Below are 22,981 nucleotides of genomic sequence, written 5' to 3'. Positions count from 1 at the left end.
CAGGCTCCCCGGGGCCGCGGCTCGCCGCAGACACCGCCGCAGGGCAACCCCCACTGCAGACTAGAGAAACCAGATTTCTCTCTTTTTTTCTTTTTCTTTTTTTCTCGCGGGGCAGCCCGGGCACCACCTGCCCTGCCCACGGCTTTAGAGCTGCGGGCCCGCCAGCCCCGCTCCCACCCCTGGCACCACCACAGCGACACCCCCAACGGCAGCCGTTATACGGCCCCGCCCCACCACTCCGGCCCTCAGGCTCGCCCGGCAGGGGGCGGACTGACAACCGCGTTCGCCAACCCGCAGCCGTGCCGGGCGCAGGTCCCGCCCACTGCCCACGGGGCTCCGCCAATCCGCGGCGGCGGCGGCGCGCGGGGGTGGAGCGAGGGGGAGCCCCGCGCGGGGCTGTCGCGGGTGGCCGCGCGCCGCCGCTCCACGTGGGTGTGGCCGCGAGGGAAACAGCGGGGCGGGGGCGGGGCCTCGCAGGGCTGGGCTCCGCCCGCCGCCGGCCCCGGCCCCGCCCCTCCCCCCTCGGCTCCCCCCGCCGGGGCCCCGGCGTGCGCCTGCCGTTGGGTCCCGCCGCCCGCTGCTCCCGCCGCTGCCTCGCTCGGCGCAGCGCGGCGGCCGTTGGATGCTGCCCCGGAGGCGACGGCGGAGCCCGGCGCCCCCGGCCGCCCCGCGGTAAGTGAGCGCCCCCCCGGTGCGGGGCCCGGCGCCGCCGCGTTGTCCCCCGGGGACGGCGGCGGATCCCGCGCCGTCGAGGGAGCCGCGCCGGGGCGGGCCGGGCTGTGGAGAGCAGCACCTGCCTCCCTCCTCCTGCTCCTGCTCGGCGCCCGGCGTGCGCCTGCCCCGCCGCGGCGTCCCGCAGCGCCTTGCCCCGGCGTGCCACTGCCGCTGCGGGAGGGTTTTGGTACGAAGGGACAGCGGGGAACTGAAAATCGTTCAGGTGCCGTTTATTTAGGGCTTCTGTTTGTTTATTTTTTCCCCCAGGTGCTGCTTCACACCAGACTTAGCTTACAACTACTAGCTGTAAGTCTAGCTGCGTCGTTCAGTTTGTCTGCAAGGCAAGAGTGTCCTAAAATCCTGAAATATGCCTCTGTGTCCGAGCACGGAGCACTTGTTTTATTCAGCCTCCCTGTGAACAGGTGCAGATTCCTAATAGGACTGTGCTGCTGTTCGTATACCTTGCAGTATGTTTGCATTTCAGCGATTTTAAAGTCGAAGCTTTCTAAGAAAAGGATGTGGGTTGCCGACAAGCCGTGTTGACAGTGTCTCACCTTGCCAAGAGAAGGAGCTTTTGGTCTTGTCCCCTGTTCAGTCTTTGGTCTAAAGTTCTTAAAAATATGTTCAGTTCTACTGTTGTTTCTGTGGGTTTTTTAATTTCTCATTTAAACAATTTAATTCTGGTCAGATTCTTACGTAATGGTGCAATTCATACGTTCTCAGTTTGACTCACCATAGCAGATCATTTCCTGACCTTTGAGGTATCAGGTATCTAGTTAGAGTTGATGGTAGTGAGACTTAAAAAGCACTCAGCTGGTCCTGCAGGATGAATAAATGAGCCATTAGCACGGCAAACATGAAGGTATTTGGAAAGTCTCTTGGAATTTGAACTATATGAGATTCTTATATTTTTTTGTGTTGGTGTAAATATAAATTACTAACTGCAAAATACAGGTTCACAACTTGGTCAGTAAGAGGCCGTGGCCAGTTTAAGTTTCAGTTACGGCTAGACTATAAAAGCAATTTCTAGTTTTATTACATTATCGGTTAATTTTGCTGCTGAAGTAGCAGTGAGCCCAGATCTGAAAAATCTGTGTGCTGCCACGTGCCCAGAGCTAAGACTCTCGGGGGGCCAGGGTCTTCAGAAGAGCACACCCTTGTGAAGGGCGTACCTAGGCTGGTCAAGGAGTAGAAGATAACACCTGGAAATAGAGGAGGGAATTGGACTCTGAAGTATCTTGAAGTTGTGGCAACTCTTCAAGCCCTCAATGTCATCCTCTATCAGTTGGTCTCACTGGTACACTGTGGCATCACCTAATTTCCTAGTATTCCCAGACTCTGCAGTACTAAACCATTTCTGCTGCTGCATTATTAGAGCAACTTTTGGCATGCCCCAAGGCAATTAAGCTTTCCTGAATGCCTCCCCAGCACTAATTTAGAAGATGGCATGGGTCTGGGACTGTTCCCAGTAGGCGCTTGCTTTGCCGCTGCCTTGTGTGCAGATGCTAAGGCAGGTCAGCGACGTGGCCGGTGCGGGCTGGCTTCGGGGCCTGGTGCTGTCCACTCAGGTCGGCGTCAGTGTTGTGCCGTAGTGAGGTCTGGTCACATCATGTTGTTGTTAAACAGCGCAGGCAGACGCCGAGGCTTAAAGGGCTGAGGAGGGGGCTTAAAGGGCTGAGGAGGGTGCGCAGTGAGGGGTAAGTAGCTAAGCACTGAGTCTTCATCTAGTGTCTTGTTTCATCTCCTCAGAGGCAGCATTAAGAGCGAGGGGGACTGGAAGGAGGTATGGAGGCAACCTCGAGTACTGCCAGGGCTGTTTTGGGTGGTCTGAGGTGAATGCTGTGACAGCCTTTTATCTACCAGCCCAAGAAGGGATGAGGGAAGGAGATGAGCATCCCAGGAGATATGTATACAAGGGAGAAGGGGGTGTCAGAAGTGTCTGTGTTTGATTGTTTCTCACCTATTTAGTTCTTTCTTGGCACTGATTTACATCAAAAGTCTCTGCATTTCCTATGCTGCTTGTATTGAGAAATCTTCATCCTCTGTATTGATAGATGTTCTCCTACTGGCTCTGCAATGCTGGACTCTTCAGGTTATCTCCCAGGTGGTATTTACAACGCACATCTGTTTTTCCACCACACCAGGAAACCAAAAGGTGCTGTTTGAACCTTGTCCCTTCTTCAGTGAACTATGGTGATACTCAGGCCTTGACAATAAATACCTCAAAAGCATAGGGAATGCTTACCTTTTAAGACTTTATCCAAAGAAAGCGAGGGTTTATTTCTATCACTGATTATTTCTGGGGAAATATTCAAAAAGAAACTTTTTGAATATTGTTCTCCTGTGCATTTGTTAGGCGTTTTTTTCTTATTTTGTTCCTGGAAAACTTGGAATGACAACAGAATATGTTGTCCTCACTTTTCTGTTTATTCTTCCCATTTAATTACTGTGCACTGTTAATCAGAATGTTCTGTTTTCAGCATCGGTGCTGTTAAGAATTTGTGTAGTAGCCAGTGTTTTGACTTCACATGAGGAATGTCAAACCAGAAGAAAATGGAATCCAAAGGGGAAAAAAATGTTTTTTTGCAGAGGTGACCTTTTAAGAAAAAGGATAAGCACAAACAAAAATAAATCTACAAAATGCTATTAAAGAACATAAGTTGTAGCAATTCTTTCCTGTCATTTACCAAGAAATACAGCCCGTACTCTTTGGACAGGGTTTTATTTTAAGGATTTTTGTTGTTGTTGTTTATGCCATATATATTAAAATATATTTAGTTATATACCAGTAATCAACAAATTTGTATAACTTTTTCTTAAAAAGTTTTAGGTTGTATTTACAGGTGTTTTTCTGATGTAATTTTAATCTTTGATGGTAGAGGAAGATTTCTGATAGCAGGTAGGGGCTGATCCTTCTTTGAAGCTATAGCACTCTCTTCATTTCCCAATGCTTCAGGTAAAAAGTGTACAAATCCAGTGATTAACTCCATATCAGTTAACTATTGTAATAAAGTAGCTGCCCTACTGCTAGACTAATTCAAGATAATGTAAATTACTTGCATGCCTACTGTGCTCCAGGGTTACAGTTCTTTTCTTGCAGAAATTCCTGTGCTACAGTGCTGCTCCTTGATTATCTTAGTATTGTTTAGCAGTAATACCTTAATTCTTACTGTTGTAGTTAGTAACCGAACATGGACAAACTGTGGACTCAGCCCAGAAGTCCTCTGACTAGTAGTAGTCACTCTTTTTTTTCCCTTAACCTTTTTCTCACAGTTAATTTGTCCTTCTTTTCTGCTGTCTCTTTCCTCTTTTTGCAAAATGCAGCATCACCACCACAAAAAGAGACTGTTCTTTCTAGAGCCGCTTGTTTTTGTTATTTTTATATGTTTTATGTTTCTGTTTTGAGCTTTGTCTTTCTATTTCCCCATCCTTGGCTAAAGTTAATTTCTAGCAGTACTATGTATAGTCTTTGAAGTTGCATCTAATCTTAAATACTCTGCTGTTTGTGTTAATTTTGTCAGAGTTTTGGCAGATTGGTGTTTTCACACTTGTAATGAAAGCAAACTGTGTTCCAGGCTATGTTATATCCATTCTTTCTGGAAGTCCCTCCATTTTACATGAACATATTCAGGACAGATAAGAATATTGATTCAAGACTAGCTGTACTTTTTAAAGGGGGGGAGGGGAGAGACTGATGCAGAATCTGAATAGTTGGTCTGAATATTTAGGCTGTGATTGAAATGCTATAAGATCACCAGTGGAAGTTTCTCTTTCCTTTGGGGAAGTTTGCTAAATTTTTTTTAACTAGTTAGTAACTGGTTAGTAGTTCCTAGTAACTGGTTAGTTTTAACTTGTTAGTATTCTTGCTCAGAAGAGTTCTTGATGTGATAAATTGATAAAAACATGTCTATTCTTATTCATCCTGCAACTCCAGGTATTGCCTGTAAAGTTATAATGATGCTTCTTTTTTTTTTTTAATTGAGACTTACAGTCTAGTTACTTCTTGAGCTGATATAAGATATTAGTTGGTGAGGGTAGAAATGAAGGAATAATGCACCCACACATTTTTTGACAGCTCTGCAGAATACTTTGGGTAGTTTGGTGGTCTGTTCCAATTCAGTCTGGCCCAGCTCAAATATAAAAATATTTGATTTTTAGATCTCATTGTCATCACAGTGGAACAAATTCTGCAAAGTCAGTCTTGTAGAGGAGTGTCTCTCAGCTGTTGTAGGCAAGCCAAGAGTATAATAGATTTGTTTGGGAGAAATCTTGTTTATAGACTTGGTAGACTTGAAAAAAGGAATATGTTTCCAGTTGGAGAATTAGCCCGTAGGCTTTTGGGTGATGGGATCTCATCCATTTCCAATTTACATGATACGGGAAGATGCCTTTCTCTTGAGCTGCTGGTAGCGAGGCCAGGTCCTTCTGTTTAGTGCTTTTCCTGCACTTCCTAAGCTTCCTTTCAGTTATAGTAGCAGGGAACGAAGCCTCCTTCTCCCCTATTTTAAAGACCTTGCTGTGACTCTCCATTCATGCTTTGCCTCTCCTGTTTCACATAAATGCAGAAGAAGAACAGTCTTTATTAAAGAAGGATTGCACTACTTGGCAGAAGTGCACAGACAGAGCACTGTAGTGCCAAACACAGAAGTATTTTCTGTTACTCTCCTTCACATTGAGGTATCAGACTGTGCCTAATGCTTTCTTCTGTACTGCACTCCTGGCTCCACATGTGTTTTCCTGTGCATGAGGTTTCTCTAAGGATCTGTACTGAAAGAGATGTGTCCATGTTTTTGATTAGAGGCAAGCTTGCTGTTATTGAATGGATATCCAAGCAATGGGCTTTTCTTAATCTAATGTGATACTGTCTTGGTCATCCAGCTGATAAACAGGAGCTTTGCATTTATGAGCAGACTTTCTTTGCAGCTGCTTTTGTACTGTGTAATGGACACAGAAGCAGCTTTGCACACTGTCCCATGTTTCTTTCTTATATGCTTCTGCACTTGCTTAAGTCAATCAGTATTTTCAATTGCCACTAAATCCTAAACTTCAGTTCATGTGTTTGATTTATGAAGTCTGAAGAAGTCCTATAAATGATTGTTAATCAGTAAAAGGAGTCCAGTTATAGATTGTATAGAAATAAATAAATTCATTATGGTGAAATACTTCATGTTGGTAGTTTGGCACACTGGGTGTAATGCTACTTTTACATTATCAATCAAGGGGAAGACAGGACCAGCTGATCCATTGCTCTTCAGGCCTTTGGCAGGAGGATGTTTGTCCTCCAAGGAAAGCATCATGCTGAAAGAGGAGGTGCATGCTGTAGCTGCAGGCTTCATTGTTTGGATATTGTTTCAAACATGTATATTGCTAAGTTTTGCATGTTTCTGGTAAAATAATGTATTTTAAAAGGCTGTATGTTTTTGTGTACAAAAATACAAAGTCACTCACTTAAAAGTGATGGGGAAAACCTAATGGTCCCTGTGAGATCTTAGTTTGTCCCTTTTTGCTTGGGGGCTTTAATGCTTGTTGTCTGTTTCTCTCAAAAGACTCCTGAATTCAGTTTTGGTTTCAGGGAAGGATTAAGTCCAGGTGATTCATGCTGAGCTCCTCACCAGGAGTAAACTGCTGAGGAGCTGTTTCTCAGAGGGAGAGTCGGATGGAAGCGCAGCAGCCACCCTGTGCAGTCCTGCCCACACAGCCTCCTTGCTGCTGCTGCCATCCTGCTGTTGCACTTCCATGTGCTCCAGGAGCATGGCCTTTGCTGCTCCATGCTATGCTAAGCCTTTTCTCTCTCCTTGCAGCCTAGTTTGCAGCAGTAGGGTCTGATGTGTGTCCCAAACCACATGTCATTTTACTTGGCTACTAGAGAACACTGCATTATCACTGGGTAGGAAAGCTGTCGCACCTTTGAGCATAAGGTCTAGGGCTTCGTACAGATAAAGTAGCATAGCGGCATGGTCCCAGGTTGTGAGCTAGGGCCCCGGGGAATTTTGGGAGAATTCTTCTTTCGGAGCATTCTGGCCTTGTTGTAGGAGGCACAATGCAAAGCAGAAGAGTTACTAACCCTAAGTGTACCTCATGTTCCAGTATGTGTCCTTAGCTAAAGGCGCTGCTTTACTTGAGGCTGGAAGACTTTGCAGCATGTAGGCGGAGTGTAGGCAGTCATGCCTAAGAGCTGTGTCTAATCCTGCAATGAAGACTAACAACAAAGCATTTTCCTCTCTATTGTTAAAGCTCAGTGTCATCAGAGAGTTCTGTTTGTACAGGAAGAAAAGAAAAAGGATGTTGGTTGGCATTTAAGAGCAATGCTGAGCAATTCTCCAAGCTGTCCCAAAAGATATGAGGTGAAGACTAAGTCTGCTAGGGCTCCACAGTTCTGAAATTTTTGGAGGTGTTTCCCATTGCTCCTTTTGAAAATCCCAGAAGAAAGGGCCCACATCCCATCCCTGCAAAAGGAGTACACTAAGTTCTAACAGATGCTGATAGCAGATGGAGAAGGTTAGCTGCGGTTGCCTCTTCCACATCTGTGGACTGAAATCCAATTGTCTTTGCCAGTGTTACATCTGTCCTGTGGCTAACCAAGTTGCATCCTTTCTGGGATCCAGTCCTTCAGAACCCTAAAGTGACTGGGAGGTGGTCTTAGCATGCCTTGTTCTGTAAGTAGGTAACAATTGTGTATTCCAACCTGAAAGCAGCATATGGGTACTGAATGCAGTACATATCCACCTTGTGGTGTCCTTGCCCTTAGATGAGTAGTGCTAGTCTTGGGATGATGCAGAGGCAGATATGGTTGACAAATCAATGCATTCCTAGGAATTTGCTGCAGGACATGACTTAGTTGTTTTGGCTGTTGAAGAGAGGGTGGCATTTTTCACTTCTGCTGCAGCCATGGCATAAAGCTATCTAGCTTCAGTCTCACTTTCTACCACTGAAACACAATTTTTCTTCCCCTTCATATTACCAGAGAAATTTTCCTCATCTCTGAGAATGGTCAGAGGAGGTGTGTATGGTCTTAAGATCATGATGCTGGGAAAGGCTGATACATACCATCTGTACGTTTTTACTTGTTCAGGCCCTGTATTACTCTGTTTTACAGATAGCACTGGTGTCCTACAGTATGTCTCTGAGATGATAAATATGTAGGTGATGGAAGTTCCAGTTTTTAAGGCTGTTTCACGATCAGTGTAAGGCAGCCTAAATGTAGGCTGACCCCAAAATACAGGTTTGTTTCCAGATGGTTCCTCGATCTGTCTTGTTGCACAGCTGGCTTGATTAGAGCTGCTTAAGCTGTTTGCAAAACTGCAGCCTAAGAATGTAGTTGGCTCCAGCTTGTCCCGAAGAGTCTTAACAGTCCTGGATACTTCTTGACAGGACTCTGTAATACCTCTTCTGGCTAAAATTTACTGGTTTTGCTCAGGATGTTAAATGGGCCAATCTGGTAAGCCTTCCTCAGGAAGATTCTCAGTGTTCATTTTTTGTCACCTGTAGCAAAACCAGCTTTTCCAAGATGTTCTACTGTAATTAACTTTGCAAAGTGTTTTTCCAGGTTATGGATGCTTGAGAAACACAATTACTTGTGCTTTTTTTTTCTTAATATGAGAGGGGTTTATTTCATTTTGCTTCTTTGAGTTGGTAGATCATTGCTCTTTCATCAGTTTGCTTTATCCCCTGTAGATGTAGTTGTGGCAGTACCAAGAGGCTGAAGTCAGGATTAGGACCCATTTACAATGGGTGCTGGACTAATATAAAGTACAACTGTACTTGTAATACAGCTTGAACCCAAATACTGTTTCAGATGGGCTAACCATGGTGTGGCCCCAAATTCAGCAAGGGGCAAGTCACTTTCATGCTGTTGTGTTATATAGGCTATTAGAGGTGGTTCAGTTAGCTTTCCTGCTAACATCCTGCAGTTAACAATCTTCTGGAATTGCCCAGTATCAGCTGTGGCTGAGAACTGTGAAGGGAGTCCCTGGGAGAGAGCAGCACCTGGAGAGACAAGGGTTGCTGCACTGCATTGGCTTAGCAATATTGTCGAGCCACCCCTTGGCAACTATTTTTAGCTTCCCTACCCCTTCTCTCAGGCTGCGGCTGGCATTTACATAACTCAGCAGTGTGCTCATTCAGGAAACTACGCTGAAAGAAAATTGTTCCATAGTAGGAGCAGTGTCCTGCTAGTTTAGCTCCCTGAACTGGCTCTCTGCAAGATCAGGTTAGCCCAAGTCCTCGTGCAAAGAAGAGCAAAACCACACAGCACTAGAGAACTGGGCTTAGCAGGAAAATAAAGGCACATCTGCAACCAACTTCACTGGTAACCACTGTCTGCAGGAACAGTTTCAGCTGGTATCAGCTGCGTGGCTGAACTGGCTCCAGTGCATGGTCTAGTTCTTTAAAACAGGTACAAGTTGGGAACCTGAGGTCACGATATATGAAGAGAGTAGTGTTACTTCCTGTGACTGATGAGTGGCTAAATAGAGGCTTGTTTTTTCAGGTGGCATTTATTTTGGGGAAAGAAGAGCCAGGTTTCAAATTTACCTGCAGAAGCGCAGTAACCTATCATCTCTAGGGGCAGCTGGAAAATTATTGGGTAAGTTGGTGGGCTGGCTGTTTGACCAGTAACTTGTGCACATAGGGAATGCAAATGTTCTGTAAATCTGAAATGACTGGCCAGGAAGAAGCTGTCAAAACGATCCCATAGGTAGGTATTCCTGAATTTCTTCTTTTCTCAGAAGACTCCAGTTGCTGAGGCAAACTTAAGCAATTCTTGTTTTTACCAAAGAAATGCTGTGTTTCTGTTAGGATTCTAGGAAGCAGCTTGTGAGGACATGGTGAGAGAAGAGGAAGACTAGCTTTTTTCTTAATTAGTTTTTATGACTGTGTTTGAGCTGCTTAAACAGAGGAGTCTTGAAATTAATGACAGACTTATTTTCCAAAGCTCTGGTGCATGTGTGTTTAGGTAAAGTAAAATAAAATAAACAGTGCTAAATAAACTGTGCTATCACTCTAGCCACTAATAAGACTCCTGACTGATACCAGAAGCATACAAATAAATAGCATCTTTGACTGTTTCACTGATAGACTGCAGGGACCTTTGACCAAGCATTACATCTCAAAATGCACTTCTCCAGGAGCTAAAACATGAAGTGATGTTATTTAAAAAACAAACAAACTGTAGAGTGTCCCAGAGGCAGATGATTGACTTCAGCTTTTATTAAATCATCTGCAGTGCATTTGCAGGAGCTTTTAGGGTTTAACTGAGGTTAAGAGGTTGGAATCCGTGGTAAACAAAAGAATGGCATATGGGCAGACTGAAATTGTGTATATTTAAGTAAGAGCATTCCTTCTGGCCACTTGTTTTCATTGGGCAGTTATTCTTGGCTCACAACTTAAACAAAAAGTGTAAACATCAATGCTAGCAAGTTAATGATTCATTACATTTTATCACATTCTAACATACCTCTAAAGAAGAGAAAGATGATCTAGGCTTGTGTTTGACCTCCCTCTTAAGATTAAGGACATTGCTTCTTTAACCTCTTACTTGCTGTTGCAGGGTTGAGGGGCTCATTTGTTGTTTTAAAACATAAAATGAATAACACCTCCCCATTCTTTCTCACTTTCTTTCTCCCACAATCTTTGTTCTCTTAAAAATTCAAATGGACAAAACAAATGTGAGATTATAGGAAGCTTTCCAGAAGCTTTATTTTATAGAGGCTGTGAGGAGCTGGGTTTCAGTTTCCTGAGTTGTCCAAAGAGCAGTATGTATGCGTGTTCTTAAGGCTGTTTCTTTAGCCTTATTTTCTGAACTGTGCCATAAGCTGTATGAATGCATTCGTTAGGCTACATCTCCTCTTGTGAATGAGACTGTGTAGCATCTACTGTCATAAGGCCTGAGTTCATACTCTGAGGTTTTTATGCTATTCATAAATTTTATAGCGCATATGACATCAGCTGACAATAACAACGGTGGCCTGTGGGCCTCAGGTCGTTCTGTAGGCATCTGTTATTTATGTACGGCTGCTAATAGTGTGTGGCCTAGAATCTAAGAGGACTCGTCAATATAATTATATTGATAAGAGAGGATAAATGAGAGATTTTCTCTTAATATTTCATCTGATAGGAGCTTTCATCTGTCATCTTCCAGGAAGTCTAATATGTCTTTTTTGCTTGCTTATAATTTAGAGCAATCTCCTTTTTAAAAGTCTTAGTTTTTAGACTAAAATTCTGAGTTTTGAAAAAACAAAACAAATAAAACCCAAGCCCTTTAGTGACTCCCTCTTTTCAGTAGCTGTAATGCATTAAATGCGATTTTTGTGTATTTATGTCTCATAAGAGAGATTCTATATAAAGAACTTGGATAAAAAATGCTTTATTAGGAAGTATTGTACATACCAGCGCAAGGAAGGAAGTGGATGGAACAGCTTTTGTATTTGCAAAATGACACTTACAGATCCTTACTTGTATTTGATGTTAAAAAATAATTATAATGTTTGCGCATAGAATTGAAGGGAGATGGGTAAAGTTTTTTTTTCTGAACTGTACTTTGTCTTCCTTCTCCCATTTCCCATGCCAGAGTTTTTCCACTGTATTTTTCCCTCTGAAACAGGACAAAATGAATTTAAATACTGAAGCAACTTTAAACGCTTTGAAAACCTTTATATAATGCCTAAAACCCTTTATATAATGTCTGTGTGGGGGGCTCTGTGTCTATATATATATTTTTTTTTTTAATTTGTGACATCCTATGAGCGCTATTGGGAGTCTTTTTGTTTGACTTCTTTTTTGAAAGAAAGTGCTGGCTTCTCTAATTTGTCAACAAGATTAAAAATACCTTCTGTGAGTCTGAGGATATTATAAAGCAGAATGCTTATGACTGTGTGTTGAATTTAAGATAAATATAAATTAGATGCAAAATTTTCTTTTGAGAATGTTTGTTCTGTGGTGTATGTTCTCTGTGTTAGTATAAAATGACCTGCTTCCTTGCTGCTTGTGATCCTTTGTTATCCTTGAACCCATTTTGGAAGATGCTGAGGAAAAGTTATTGCATCACTTTATAACTCTTCCCCCCCAAAAAACGTACTGTGTGTCAGCAGTGAGCTGTGGGTGAGTGCCGTACTGCTGGTGTGCTGCTGCTTTGCTGGGATACGCACCTTCCCTGAGACGTGCTGCATGGGAGCTTTCTGGGCACATGCTAGGCAGCAGCACCTTCATTGTTGCACTAGTCAAGGGCATCTGCATTTTGTTGGCAGAAATAAGTTGTGTGTCAGAGTAACTTTATTCAGAGTGGCTGGGGTTTGCTGGCTGGCATCAAATCTTGTATATGGCAGAAGGTAATAAAGGTCGTCATGTTGTCATTGACCTCGGAGGTGTAGACCAGGTGTCAGAGAGACTCTTACTGACTTCTTTAAGAAACAGTATGCAACGGTTCAGGCATGAGGTAGTAGTGGCATTGCTTCCCCTGGGTCCAGAGGCAGGCTTAACCAGGCCAAGGACAGACGAAAAGGATGCCTATTGCTCCCTTCTGCTTTCTCTTAGCAACCTTCCATTTTGTCCTCTTCAGCTTCACTGGGGAGACCAGAAACACTGCCATTTTTCTCAGTAAGGTAGCCACCTGGAGAAGGAATAGTCCACAGAAAGCTAGTAGATGGCACATCCATGTCTCTGTGGACTGTCTGTAATGCTTGGTTTAGTAATCACTTGTTATTGTACTCCCTTCCCTGGCAAGATAGGCTCTGCTAGGGGGGGTATATAATATCCCTTTCCTACCCATCCTTTGCATAATACTAATATGTTGGCAAGAGAAGGGGAGCCTTGCAGTATGCACTGAAGATGGGGCCCATCCTCTAGAAACAAGTTCTGCAAACTTAGATGCTGTCATAGAGGAAGAGTTAGCCCTTGGCAAGATACCTGCAGATTCTTGTGATCAGCTCCCTCCCCAAGGGATAGTAGGTGTTGTGGTAGGTAATGTGCTTACTGATGTAGGTACCTGCTGTAAAGGGCTGGTGAAGAGCTGTGAGCAGACGGGTTGGTTAGTGCCGCAGTTCTGCTGAGTGTGAGGCCATAGTTCGTCCTGCTTCGTACTGGACCAGTGCAGTGCCAGATCACCCACCGGTATTTTGACCAATTCAAGGAGGGAGCTAGGCTTTCATTTCTGTCAGATTTATCAAGGCGCATGATAGGTTATGCTGACTGCTTTTCTGCTGGCTCTAAAGAGATAGGTGCTACCTTGCTTAACAGAAAGCCTGCTGATACAAAGTTAATGCACTCTGCTTTTCAAACCAATCTGAACTGTTAGGATGAGCTTTATGCTGGATTCATACTCTGTGTGGTCATGGTGGTTTGGGAGCCAGTAGTAAATGCCTTAAGTCTGGACTCTCTGTAGTTGTCTGATTTGCCCTGGAGCAGGTTCTGTGCAGAACAACCTCTGGAGCCTCGGCACCATGTCTGCTTTCAGCCTGCCTGTGGTGAATTGCACTCGTAGCCTCAGCAGGGAGACCAAGCTAGCCTGGCACTAAGATGGACCAAGAGCATGTATACAGTCTGCTGGAGGTTGTGTGTGACCTCTGGCAGAGAGGTGGTAACAGGCAGCTGGGAAAGCCATAATACCTTGAACTCCCATGGCCATTTCTGCTGTGAGCATCTACCTCTTGGCCTGGCTTGGAGTGCGCTCAAGAGTTAGAAGGCAGGACATGCTGGCTGAAGTCTTTCAAGCTATGCATTTCCTGGACTCCATAACTGGTTGGTGTCGTGCTAGTTCAGATCTCTGCCACCATTCGTCCATAACCTTCCCTCAAAGAGCCTCTTCCCTTCGTGCTGGACTTGCTTTGGCCATACATCTTCATGGAGGAGCTCAAGCTCCCTAAGACACCCTGATGTCTCTGTAACAGTGTCAGCTGCCTGAATGGAAAAGGATTTGGGGCTGGCTGTCGTCTCTTAGCTCTTGGTCTGTCAGCATACTGATATAGATACAACTGCCTCGTGTTCTGCTGTGAGGGAGTTTGTCAATTAGAGCTGTACAAATAAACCAGCCAAGTGGTGCATATGCATCTTCCATCTGCAGCTGCCAGGTGCGCTAGGATGTTTGCTTGAACTGGAGAGCATTGGGGTGGAGAGGGCTGCAAATAAATATCACAAATTGCTAAGGAAACTGTACTTAACCTAACTATAACGTGAAGATGATGTTGGCTTATGTGCATTTGGGCATGAATTGAATTTCTGGTCTCTTATTTTTGTAGTTGTTATTGTAACTTCAGCTCCAAGATATTTATGTAACTATTCCAGACTGCTGCATTTTTATGTCTGCAATTTCAGCAGCTTTTACACTTAACTGAAGAACATACAACTGTGCCACTTAGCCTCAACTTCCAGGAAGAAGCTGGCAGTATTTGTCTTGAAAAAATTATCAAACAGTGGCTCAACTTTTTCTCTCCTGCAAGTTTGCACGTTTTTTCCCTTTGAGTTTATGCATAGTCTCACAGTGGTTTCCCAGGGATAGGAGGGAGTGAGGGGAAAGATGATTCAAATAAAATCCGGAGTTCTCTTCACTGACATAGGCACGCTCTCTACTTTCACCAAGAGTGAGGTATCCCAGTTAAAGAATGGGCTGTTTTCCCCCCGTCCCCATATGCTTTTTCAGGAAGTAGTCCGTTGTGTCATCTGTTTTATTACTTGTTTGTGTCTTGAAATCTCATTTCTGGTTTGGTATTCTAAGTCGATTTAATTGCTTTATGGCTCTTTCCTGTGATTCCTGTGTTATTTTAAAGGTTGCCTAGTTTACGCTGTGAGTTTGTTAGAAACATTAAGTGTGGGGTGGTAAAATGAATGAGTCAGGAGATGAGAACTCATAGCAGGTGCCACCTGACAGCCCTATACAGGGATTCATTGTGAGAGGTTTTTTTGGTTTGTGTTCCCACCTCCAGGGCAACATGACTGCCCATAATCAATAAGTGGGCTGACTAATGCAGGCATAACCTGTGGCGATGACTCTGTATGCAGCCTTTTCAGACGCTTCTGTTTGTTTTTTTTATTTCCCCTTGTTTTTTCTTTTTTTTTTTTCCTTAAGAATAAAGAGGAAAGCATCTCATTAAATGTGGGCTGTGTGCTCTTACTGATGCTCTCAGCCTTCTTCCAAGGAGCGTGGCACTGAAGCTTTTACCTTTTCAGCAGGTACGTGGGATGAAGGGAGCCTGACCCCTGTGCGGAGAGGAGTTCCCTGGAGGCCTGCTGGCGTGGGCATGAGGAGCTGCCCATGATGAGCAAGGCGCTGCTGGCCAGCAAGATGCCACAGGAGTGTCGGAGCATGTGCGTCTTTCTGCCCAACAGAGAGCAGCTCAGCGTAACCGTTGGGGTGAGTGATTTGAAGTTCTTGCTGAGGTCTTGGCGTCAGTGCTGCAACTGCATTTGAATAGCCAGGGCTGTAGTTGGGCTGATTTTGCTAGCTTCTATTGTTTTCTCAAAGGCATCATGATAGTCTGCTGACCACAAGACTATTAGCCAGCTTAGTGTAATTGGTGCTCCATTTTCTAATTGAGCAGTTTCAAAACACACAGTTTCTTGAAAGTCCATCCTGGTTATGTTTTGGGATAGAGGGTCCCCTTTGCTCTTTTTTTAATCCTTTTTTGTTCTCTCTGAGTGTTTTTGCCACAAATAACAATCGAATGATTTTAAAATTGAACCTGAAATGCCTTGATTCTTAGACTTGGCAAGTGTGCCTAATATGGAGCATGTCTCTGTTTGCTCTGGCATTTTAGCTGTTTTGGGGTTTAATACTTTGTAGATCTCTTCAAAGACTTTGAGGTAGGTGGACAGCCATTTACTTTTTTTTCTAAAGTATTTGTACACACACAAACCAGAGGTAAGTCATTTCATTTCTTTGATCGTAGCTTCAAACATGTAAGTACGTATACAGAAGTGATAGCAGAGCCAGGTCAGTTGGCTGCCAGTATGGCACGGTATCCACTACAATGCAGTGCCCCTTTGTGTATTACTGATTGCTCTTTAAACTTGTGAGGTACTGAACTCACAGAGCACACTTCAAATTCACATGACAAGCTGGCCTGAACGTTTAGTGCTCTCTTATGAGCGTGTGCATGCACTATGTGTGGGTTGGTGAGGTTTTGCTTTGTTTTTGTGTTTTTTTTTCCTGTGGGATGGGAAGAAGACAGATACAGTAAGCTGCTATTTTAAGCACATGATTGGAAATGTGGCTTTTGAAAGTATGCATGCTAATCTTTAAAATACATGCAGGAATTTTCCTACCTACTATGCTTAAATGTGGCATCACTAACAGAAATGGCCATAAGGACTGGGTAGAGCAAGTCTTTAACTGCAAAATCTGGGGCTCTGTGCTTCTAGATCACCAGTTCAAATTCAGTCCATGTGGAGACTCAGATTTTTGCAATCTGCTAGATTTTATGCAAGCCACAGTAATTAAGTTCTTGGAGGCAGGTGCCCAGGTCAGGGTAATGGTCCGTTGCAACTGACCCTAAATCTCAGCTGTTTATAGCTTTTATCAGAGAGGCTAAAGATCTCAGATAGTCGTGCCTGCCCTGCCTTGTTTAAGGTGCTGACTCACATGCAGAAGTGCAGGCACAGCTGATGCAGTCACTACTCTGTACTGTCTCCCTTGCTCTGTCCCCTCATCATGCATGTGTCTGAGCTGGGAATGCAACCGTTCATGAACTGCTTGGTCACGCTCCACCTTATTAAATTTAAATAGTGCTTAGTGCAAATGGTAAATCGTGAATAACTGCAGTTTATCATCCCTGAAGCAGGGATCTCCTCCTCAGTGCGGGGGAGGGCAGGATGGGAAGGGGAGACAGCTGGAGGCACTAACAGGTTCAGCCATCACCATCTGGTTTGGCTGGCATGAGTCAAGTGGTGACTGAACCAGAGACACCTGAAATACTTCCTGGTTTTGTTCCTTCTGTTTTGGCCCTGATGCATGCCCTTGGCTGGTGTTTTAAGTACAGTGTCATGCATCTGCTCCCATTGCAAGCTTAATGTTATTTCCAAAGGATGTGACAGGCATGGGTCTGTCCAAGCTCTAGGGTTTTGGACAGGCCTCCCCCTGTAGCTGAGACACGGCCAGTGAAGAGATCCTGTCCCTGGTTTCTGCCTTCTCTGTCAGGAAATACTCCTTTGCCATCCCTAATACTTGCATGAGCAGTTTATCCTTTCAATTTGTTATGGTCAGAATGAGTCAGGTTGGCAGAGACCTCCTGCTGGGGCTTTCTGAGCTAACCCCATGCCTTATAGCTGAAGATCATTGTGCGCTCACACAAGCAGCTGCCCTCGAATTTTGGGGAGAGTGGGATTTCCCAGACAGCTGGCTGGCAGGGGCAGGCAGGGATCAGTAATTGCTGCATTGGCAGCTGGGAGAGGCCCCTGCCCAGCCCTGGCAGGAGTGAGGAAGGACATTGTGTGCACTCACCTGTGTATGCAGGGTTACGACATCTTTGGCCAGCAGATCTATGTTTAAAAGTTACTTTGAAGCGCCTCAGGCTACAGCAGTTTAATAAGCGTAGAAGCAGTCTTTAGAGTTGAGCTTTACAACACCAGTGGGAACGGAAGGAATGTGAGGTGTCTCTGCAGGCCGTTTCTGCCTGCTTTCCTGCAGCCTTTCTGAAGGGCTGCATGGTGGAAAAGTGGGAGGCTGCGTGGCCACTTTTATAGTTAAGTGTAGAGCTTTATATTTGGGCCTTGAGTGTTTCCTTTTTTTCTGTGAATGGATCCATAACATTGCATCTGTCAGTAGCTTTTTAAAGATATTTTTCCTTTTCACTTCTGTTTCCACTTGTTGTAGTGGCTAGAAAGATGGGAAAATATGTACTCGGACATGCACATGTGTGAAAGAGAATAGCTATCTAACTGAAAACATGAGTTCTCAAAACATGGTTCTGTACTAATTGCATAAAGAGTGAAACATGATCTGTTATAACTGGGCAAGTCACCAAAACTAGCTTTTCATTAGACTTCTTTCTTTACCCCACTGCCCCTTCAAAACAAAAACAAAAATTGAGATCTCACAGCTGTAAAGATCTTTTTAAAGGAACATCAAGGCAATTTTCTAGTAACATTAGTAGAATCTAAACTTAATTAGCACAACCACAGATGATACATACTCTTTGCCTTTATTACAATAATAATGCCACTACATAGGATTTTCAAAACATTTTAACCTCTGCAGTGTGGAATGCAAATACTGAATAATCTTGCTGCTCAGTGAGGTAGGTAAGAATCATTATTCTTCCAGCAGAATAAAGCATAGATCCTTCCTTTGATAAGCAAAGGATTTATGTACACAGTTCCTTTCTCCCCCTCCCATGTAAATTCCATCCTTCCAGATAAGAATTTTCCTATATGTGTTTTATGTGGTCAGGTTTAGATTGAAGTCTGTTCTTCAAAATGGATATACTTCAAGCTCGTCACAGACATGAATGTTGAAGTGAGAAGAGTGGGAGCCATTTTGAAATCCCTTCACCCATTGTCAGATGTCTCTTGTTTAATTTTCGTGTCCATTATGCTGATTGTATAGATTATTTGAGGGAATGGTGAGCAGGAAAAAACAGTTTCCTAATTATCAGCCATGAACACTTAGAAAAGCAGAGCTGTGAGGAGTAGTGGGTGCTGCAGCTTACCAGCCACCCTGAGGACCTCAAAGTGAAATGGGAGGCTTCTGCTGGGGAGGATGAATTTTTCTGATATCCAGTTTATTCAGTTTTATTTATCTGTCATTGCTGCAGCTTATCTTTATCTCCCTCATGCTTTTGAACCTGTTGATCAATATCAACTGTTTTTTACAAGTATCGCCTAAATTTTTCCTTAAATTTTTTTGGTGGCTGTAGCTGAATAAAAGAATGAGACCTACCCTGGTAAAGGACAGGCTGCTTCATGAGTGGAGCAGTACAACCAGCCACCCTATCTGTGTTTGGGTAGCTCCAAATTGGTCACAAAAGATGTTGCTTCTTGCCAACCTGGTGAAAGAAAACTGGGAGTATGAGCAGAAACTTGGGAGGGGAAGTCTGGTGAGGTCCTTTAGGTTGGGGAGTGGCAGACATAAGTCTGAAATCTTCTTGTTGTTTTGTGAGCAGCAGAGTGGAGGTTTTAAAACATATGAACCAAGAAAAATATAAATAGGTGACCAATATGTATGAATATTTGCACATAAGGATGACTCTGGAGTAGCAGTTACCTTCTATAAACTTACACTTGATTTTACTTTGGACTAAACTTCATGTATAAAGAAGCCCCGAGTCTGACATGGATCAAAGCTGAGTGTCAGCCCTTGTCAAGGGAAGGAATGATTCATGGAATATTTGAGATGGAGCTTGATATAAGAACCATACCCAGAGGGAAGAAAGGCCAAAGAAACCACACAAAATAAAAATGCAAAAGGAAGTGTTTTGGACAGAGGTGAATGCAGGAAGACGGAACAGAGATTGCAAGTCTAATCAATATTTCATAGCCTTGAAAGCTGGGAATAAAACTTAATACAGAAGGAAAGTGCCAAAATGAGAATGGATTGGGTGGGGACTCCCATGCCTGCTGTCTGAGAAACCTGATTAAATTACTGCTTTAGAGTTAAGTGTCACAAAATCTTTAGGTGTTCACTTCTATAGAACTAAGTATCTTACAGCAGGTTTCTCTTCTCTGTGTTCTTTTATATGTCAAAGTATGCCACTTATGAAATGCATCTGATTCTATAGCTTCTACATACAGTCCTGTGTTGCTAGTGACTGTTGTATGCATGTAATCATTTTGGTTGCTAGTAGGTTGCCTCTTTCTCAGTGAATGCTTTTTAGATAGGAGAACATACACATAACACTTACTTTCCCCCAAAATGGAGACAGATCTTAGTGTCTAACTTTTCCTTCCAATTGCATGTTGTTGGCAGCTAAGCAAATACTGCATTTAGGTGTGAGACTGAACACTTAAAGGTTTTGTTTCTTATCAAAACTGTGCATTATCTCTTCATCTGCCAAAGCACATGTGTGCACACGTGTATGTGCATTGGTGTAGTGCACCAGAAGCTCCTAGTAAAGTGATACTGGGTGGCTGACTAGTGATGCATTGTCAAGTGGAAAAACTGAGTAATTAAATGACCTCCAGTTTCCAGTTGTCCCTATCTAGTGATATGGTATATCCTGGGGCACAGAGGACAACGCAACTGGTTTCTGGGGGGTGTGGCATGTGTGCACTGAAAGGGTTGGAAAAATTAAGTTGGTGGTGTGAGTTCTGGGTAAGTGGGGTAATTGGCTTCTGCTCTGTTTTCTTTGCTGCTGTGAAGGTAGCACTGCACTTACCCCCCCAGGAAGGCTGCTACTGCTCAGCTTTGTCCAGTGGTAAAAGCAAAATTCAGAAGATTGTGGCCTATTTCAAAGCTGGAGCTTGGCACACTCAGAGCTGAGCACAGATTGCTTGTGTCTGTGTTACTCTGTTCTCTGCACCTGCTCTTGCTCAAAATTCCTTTCTCACATGCCTCTAAGGGCTGGGGAGTTTGTCTTTTTTTTTTTCTTCTGCTTAGTCTGTTTGTCTTTGCTTCTCAGGTGATGTGATGGGGCAAGGGGAAATGAGGCTATAAGTGGGAGTACATTTAGTTGGGGAATTTTCAAAGCGTAGTACACATCCCTGTCTGCACATACAGCTAGTCCTGCCCTAGCTGAGGAAGTTTCTGCTTCAAACAGCCCTGGTAGAAAAGGGTATTCAGTTACTCTAACATAATGCCACAACCCCTTTTTTTACCATGCACCATCCTTTCAAATGTCTGGATACCTAGCCTTTGGCCCCCTGCAATAGCATGTACTGGCATATTTGCCAGTGCTTCTTCAGTGCATGCACACTGTTGGGGGACACACTGAGGGGCAAAGATGCTGGAAGGTCTGAATGTGGTGTGGAAGTAGGCAAGAGCCCATAGGCCATACGTGGCAGCTTCTGAAAACTAAGTTTCAATTGCTCTGTGAGTGGAAGTCAGTGGGGGACCAAACAAGCTGCTCCATCTGGGTTGCGGGGAAACCTCCTCTGTACCCTGCAAGTACTTTCATTTCTGTGATTACAAACACACGCTCTTTAAGAGGACATATAAATTGCCTGGAAGGTACTGCATGAAACTAGTGCTCCAATCATGATCCAAACTCTGCTTATACAGGGATGCCAATAGATAGGAAGCCTTAAATTCAAATTCACATCTTACTGAGCCAAGCCACTTTGCAATGTAAAGGAGGGAGAATAACAATTTCATAATTCTTTTGTGATAGTAATATTAATACTGAAAACAAAGCTTGTTTTGGGTTGTTTTTTTTTTTGCTATGGTACCCAAAGAATCAATATAAGGAAGGAGAATTGCTTCATCCAGGTGTGTGAGCCCTCTGTAATGTTGGATTGGTTGTTTCTTTCAGGTCAAAGCCACTGGACAGGAGCTCTTTCAGCAAGTCTGTGATTTAGTGAAGATTAAAGAGCCTCACTTCTTTGGCCTCAGCATTGTTAAAAGTAAGCAAACTCAATGCACAGAGCAAATGACTTGGCAAACTTCCACAGACCCGCTTGTGTATTTACAGTGTGTGCATATATACACACTGGCCGTGCCTGCGGTGAATTTGATTGTAATAAGGTCACAAAGTGTGTAGATTATGCACAGCCTTCTCGGAGCTCTTTTGATCTTTGGTATGTGGGCAGACAAATTGGGAGAAGGGGGGCCTTTGTTCTCCTCCTTTGTTCTTATGTTCTACCTCTTTGTGGGGTTTTCTTTCTCTGCTGTAGCTAAGTTGCTAGCCAACATATTTGTCACTTTGAATTCAAAACTGCCAGTAGTTGAACAGGAGAAGAATTTTAGAAGGACTTTGGGGCTGAAAGTGTTACTTATCTTCTAAAGTCATAAGTAAAGAATGTGGCACTGGGGGGTGGAAACTTAAATGACTTGAGGGGACTGAAAGTGGGGGGGAACAGGGTTTTGAAATACTATGCGGGAAATACAGAACTTAAGTCCATGGGTAGAAGTCCAGTCTGCCTGGTGCTGTTCTTTGGTATTGACCAAGGGACAGTGTAAGGTGATGCCTTAAGGAAGGAGCAAACCAGTGTGAGATGAGATTCTAATGCTTCTAGAAGAGAGGGAGAGTGTGTGTGTGTGTGTGTGTGTGTGTTGGCACCTCCCCCCTCCCCCAGCTCTTACTAATTGGACGTTGATGTATTGTCCTTCTTATTCTCCTTTCCCACACCTTCAAATGTGTGGGAGGGACTTCTCTTCCCTCCAAAATGCTTCTTCAGTGTTTTAGTATTTACTACTGCAACTCTAGATACTGTTGTCATTGAGATGAGAATAGTCTTTCATGAACCCTTCTAAATAAGGTTTCTTTTTCCTCCTTATGAATTTTGCATTATGTGGGGGAAAATTGTTTCTTTTGTTAAGTTTTTTCTTTTTTTCTTTTCCTTTCTTCTCTCTGTATTCTGTAAGAATGTAAGGTTTGTGGGTTTGGGTGGTCTTTTTTGGTTTTTTTTGAACATAGCATTCAACCTAATGTCAGTGTAAGCTGTTTATCTCCATGAGGTTTGGAAGGTCTCCAAGAGATTCCATCAACATAACTAAACCAGTTAACAAGTAGATCTCTGGCTTTAAACCAGTGCAGTTTTATATGTGAAGATCTGAATGCTTTTAACCTTTTTCACAAACGTGCTGTGTTCGCTGTGAGTCTGCCCCCAGCCTTCTTTTGGCACCAGCTATTGCCTGTTCCACTTGTGGGACATCTCCTCATGAGAAATTCAAGTTCCTGTCCTCCCCTTTGAGACAGGATAATTTCATTCCCATTTTCTTTGAATTTGAAACGGGCTCTTCTCCTGTCTTTCTTTATGATTCTTCCATATCTTCCTATCATATCTTGCTTGTTTCACATTTTCAGCTCTCTGCTTTTCCCACATCCCCCTTTGTATGGAGCAGTTTCCCTCTCTCTCTCTCTCAAGCACAGGTGCTCTGACCCCAAAATGTCAGTTTGTGGCAGGTGCCTCTCTGTCTTCTGGAATACAGTATAACTGCTCCAACCCAACAAGTGTAATAAAATCACTGCTGTCTAGAGCCCCAAAGGTACAATAACTTGCCTACAGCTTTAAAAATAAATAATCTTCTCTCACTTCTTGTAAATGCTCCTCCATTTTGGAGGAGCTAATTCTTGATGAGACTCTTAAAAGATGAAGAAAAGGGTTCCAGGAGCCCAGAAGCCTGAACTGACCTCTCCTTTTTTCTGTTTTCATTTTCCCAACTATTCCTCACTTGCATTCAGTATAG

The 22,981-nt window shown here is 43.6% G+C and overlaps 1 protein-coding gene across 2 annotated transcripts in view; it reads left to right on the top strand.

The window, feature by feature from the left end:
* The first annotated feature begins 581 nt into the window (after positions 1-581).
* Positions 582-22,981, top strand: part of FRMD1 (FERM domain containing 1) — a 48,110-nt gene continuing 25,710 nt past the window's right edge. For both annotated transcript variants that reach the window (XR_010883881.1, XM_067294729.1), the window contains exons 1-3: positions 582-672; positions 14,875-15,055; positions 21,105-21,195. Coding sequence is in view for 1 of the 2 variants with exons in the window: in XM_067294729.1 (XP_067150830.1) it covers positions 14,957-15,055; positions 21,105-21,195 (190 nt within the window). In the remaining variant the exon portion in view is untranslated. The remainder of the gene's footprint in view (positions 673-14,874; positions 15,056-21,104; positions 21,196-22,981) is intronic.

The sequence above is a fragment of the Apteryx mantelli genome, chromosome 3, assembly GCF_036417845.1.
Source record: "Apteryx mantelli isolate bAptMan1 chromosome 3, bAptMan1.hap1, whole genome shotgun sequence".
Taxonomy (NCBI): domain Eukaryota; kingdom Metazoa; phylum Chordata; class Aves; order Apterygiformes; family Apterygidae; genus Apteryx; species Apteryx mantelli.
This window is presented reverse-complemented; position numbering and strand designations above follow the sequence as displayed.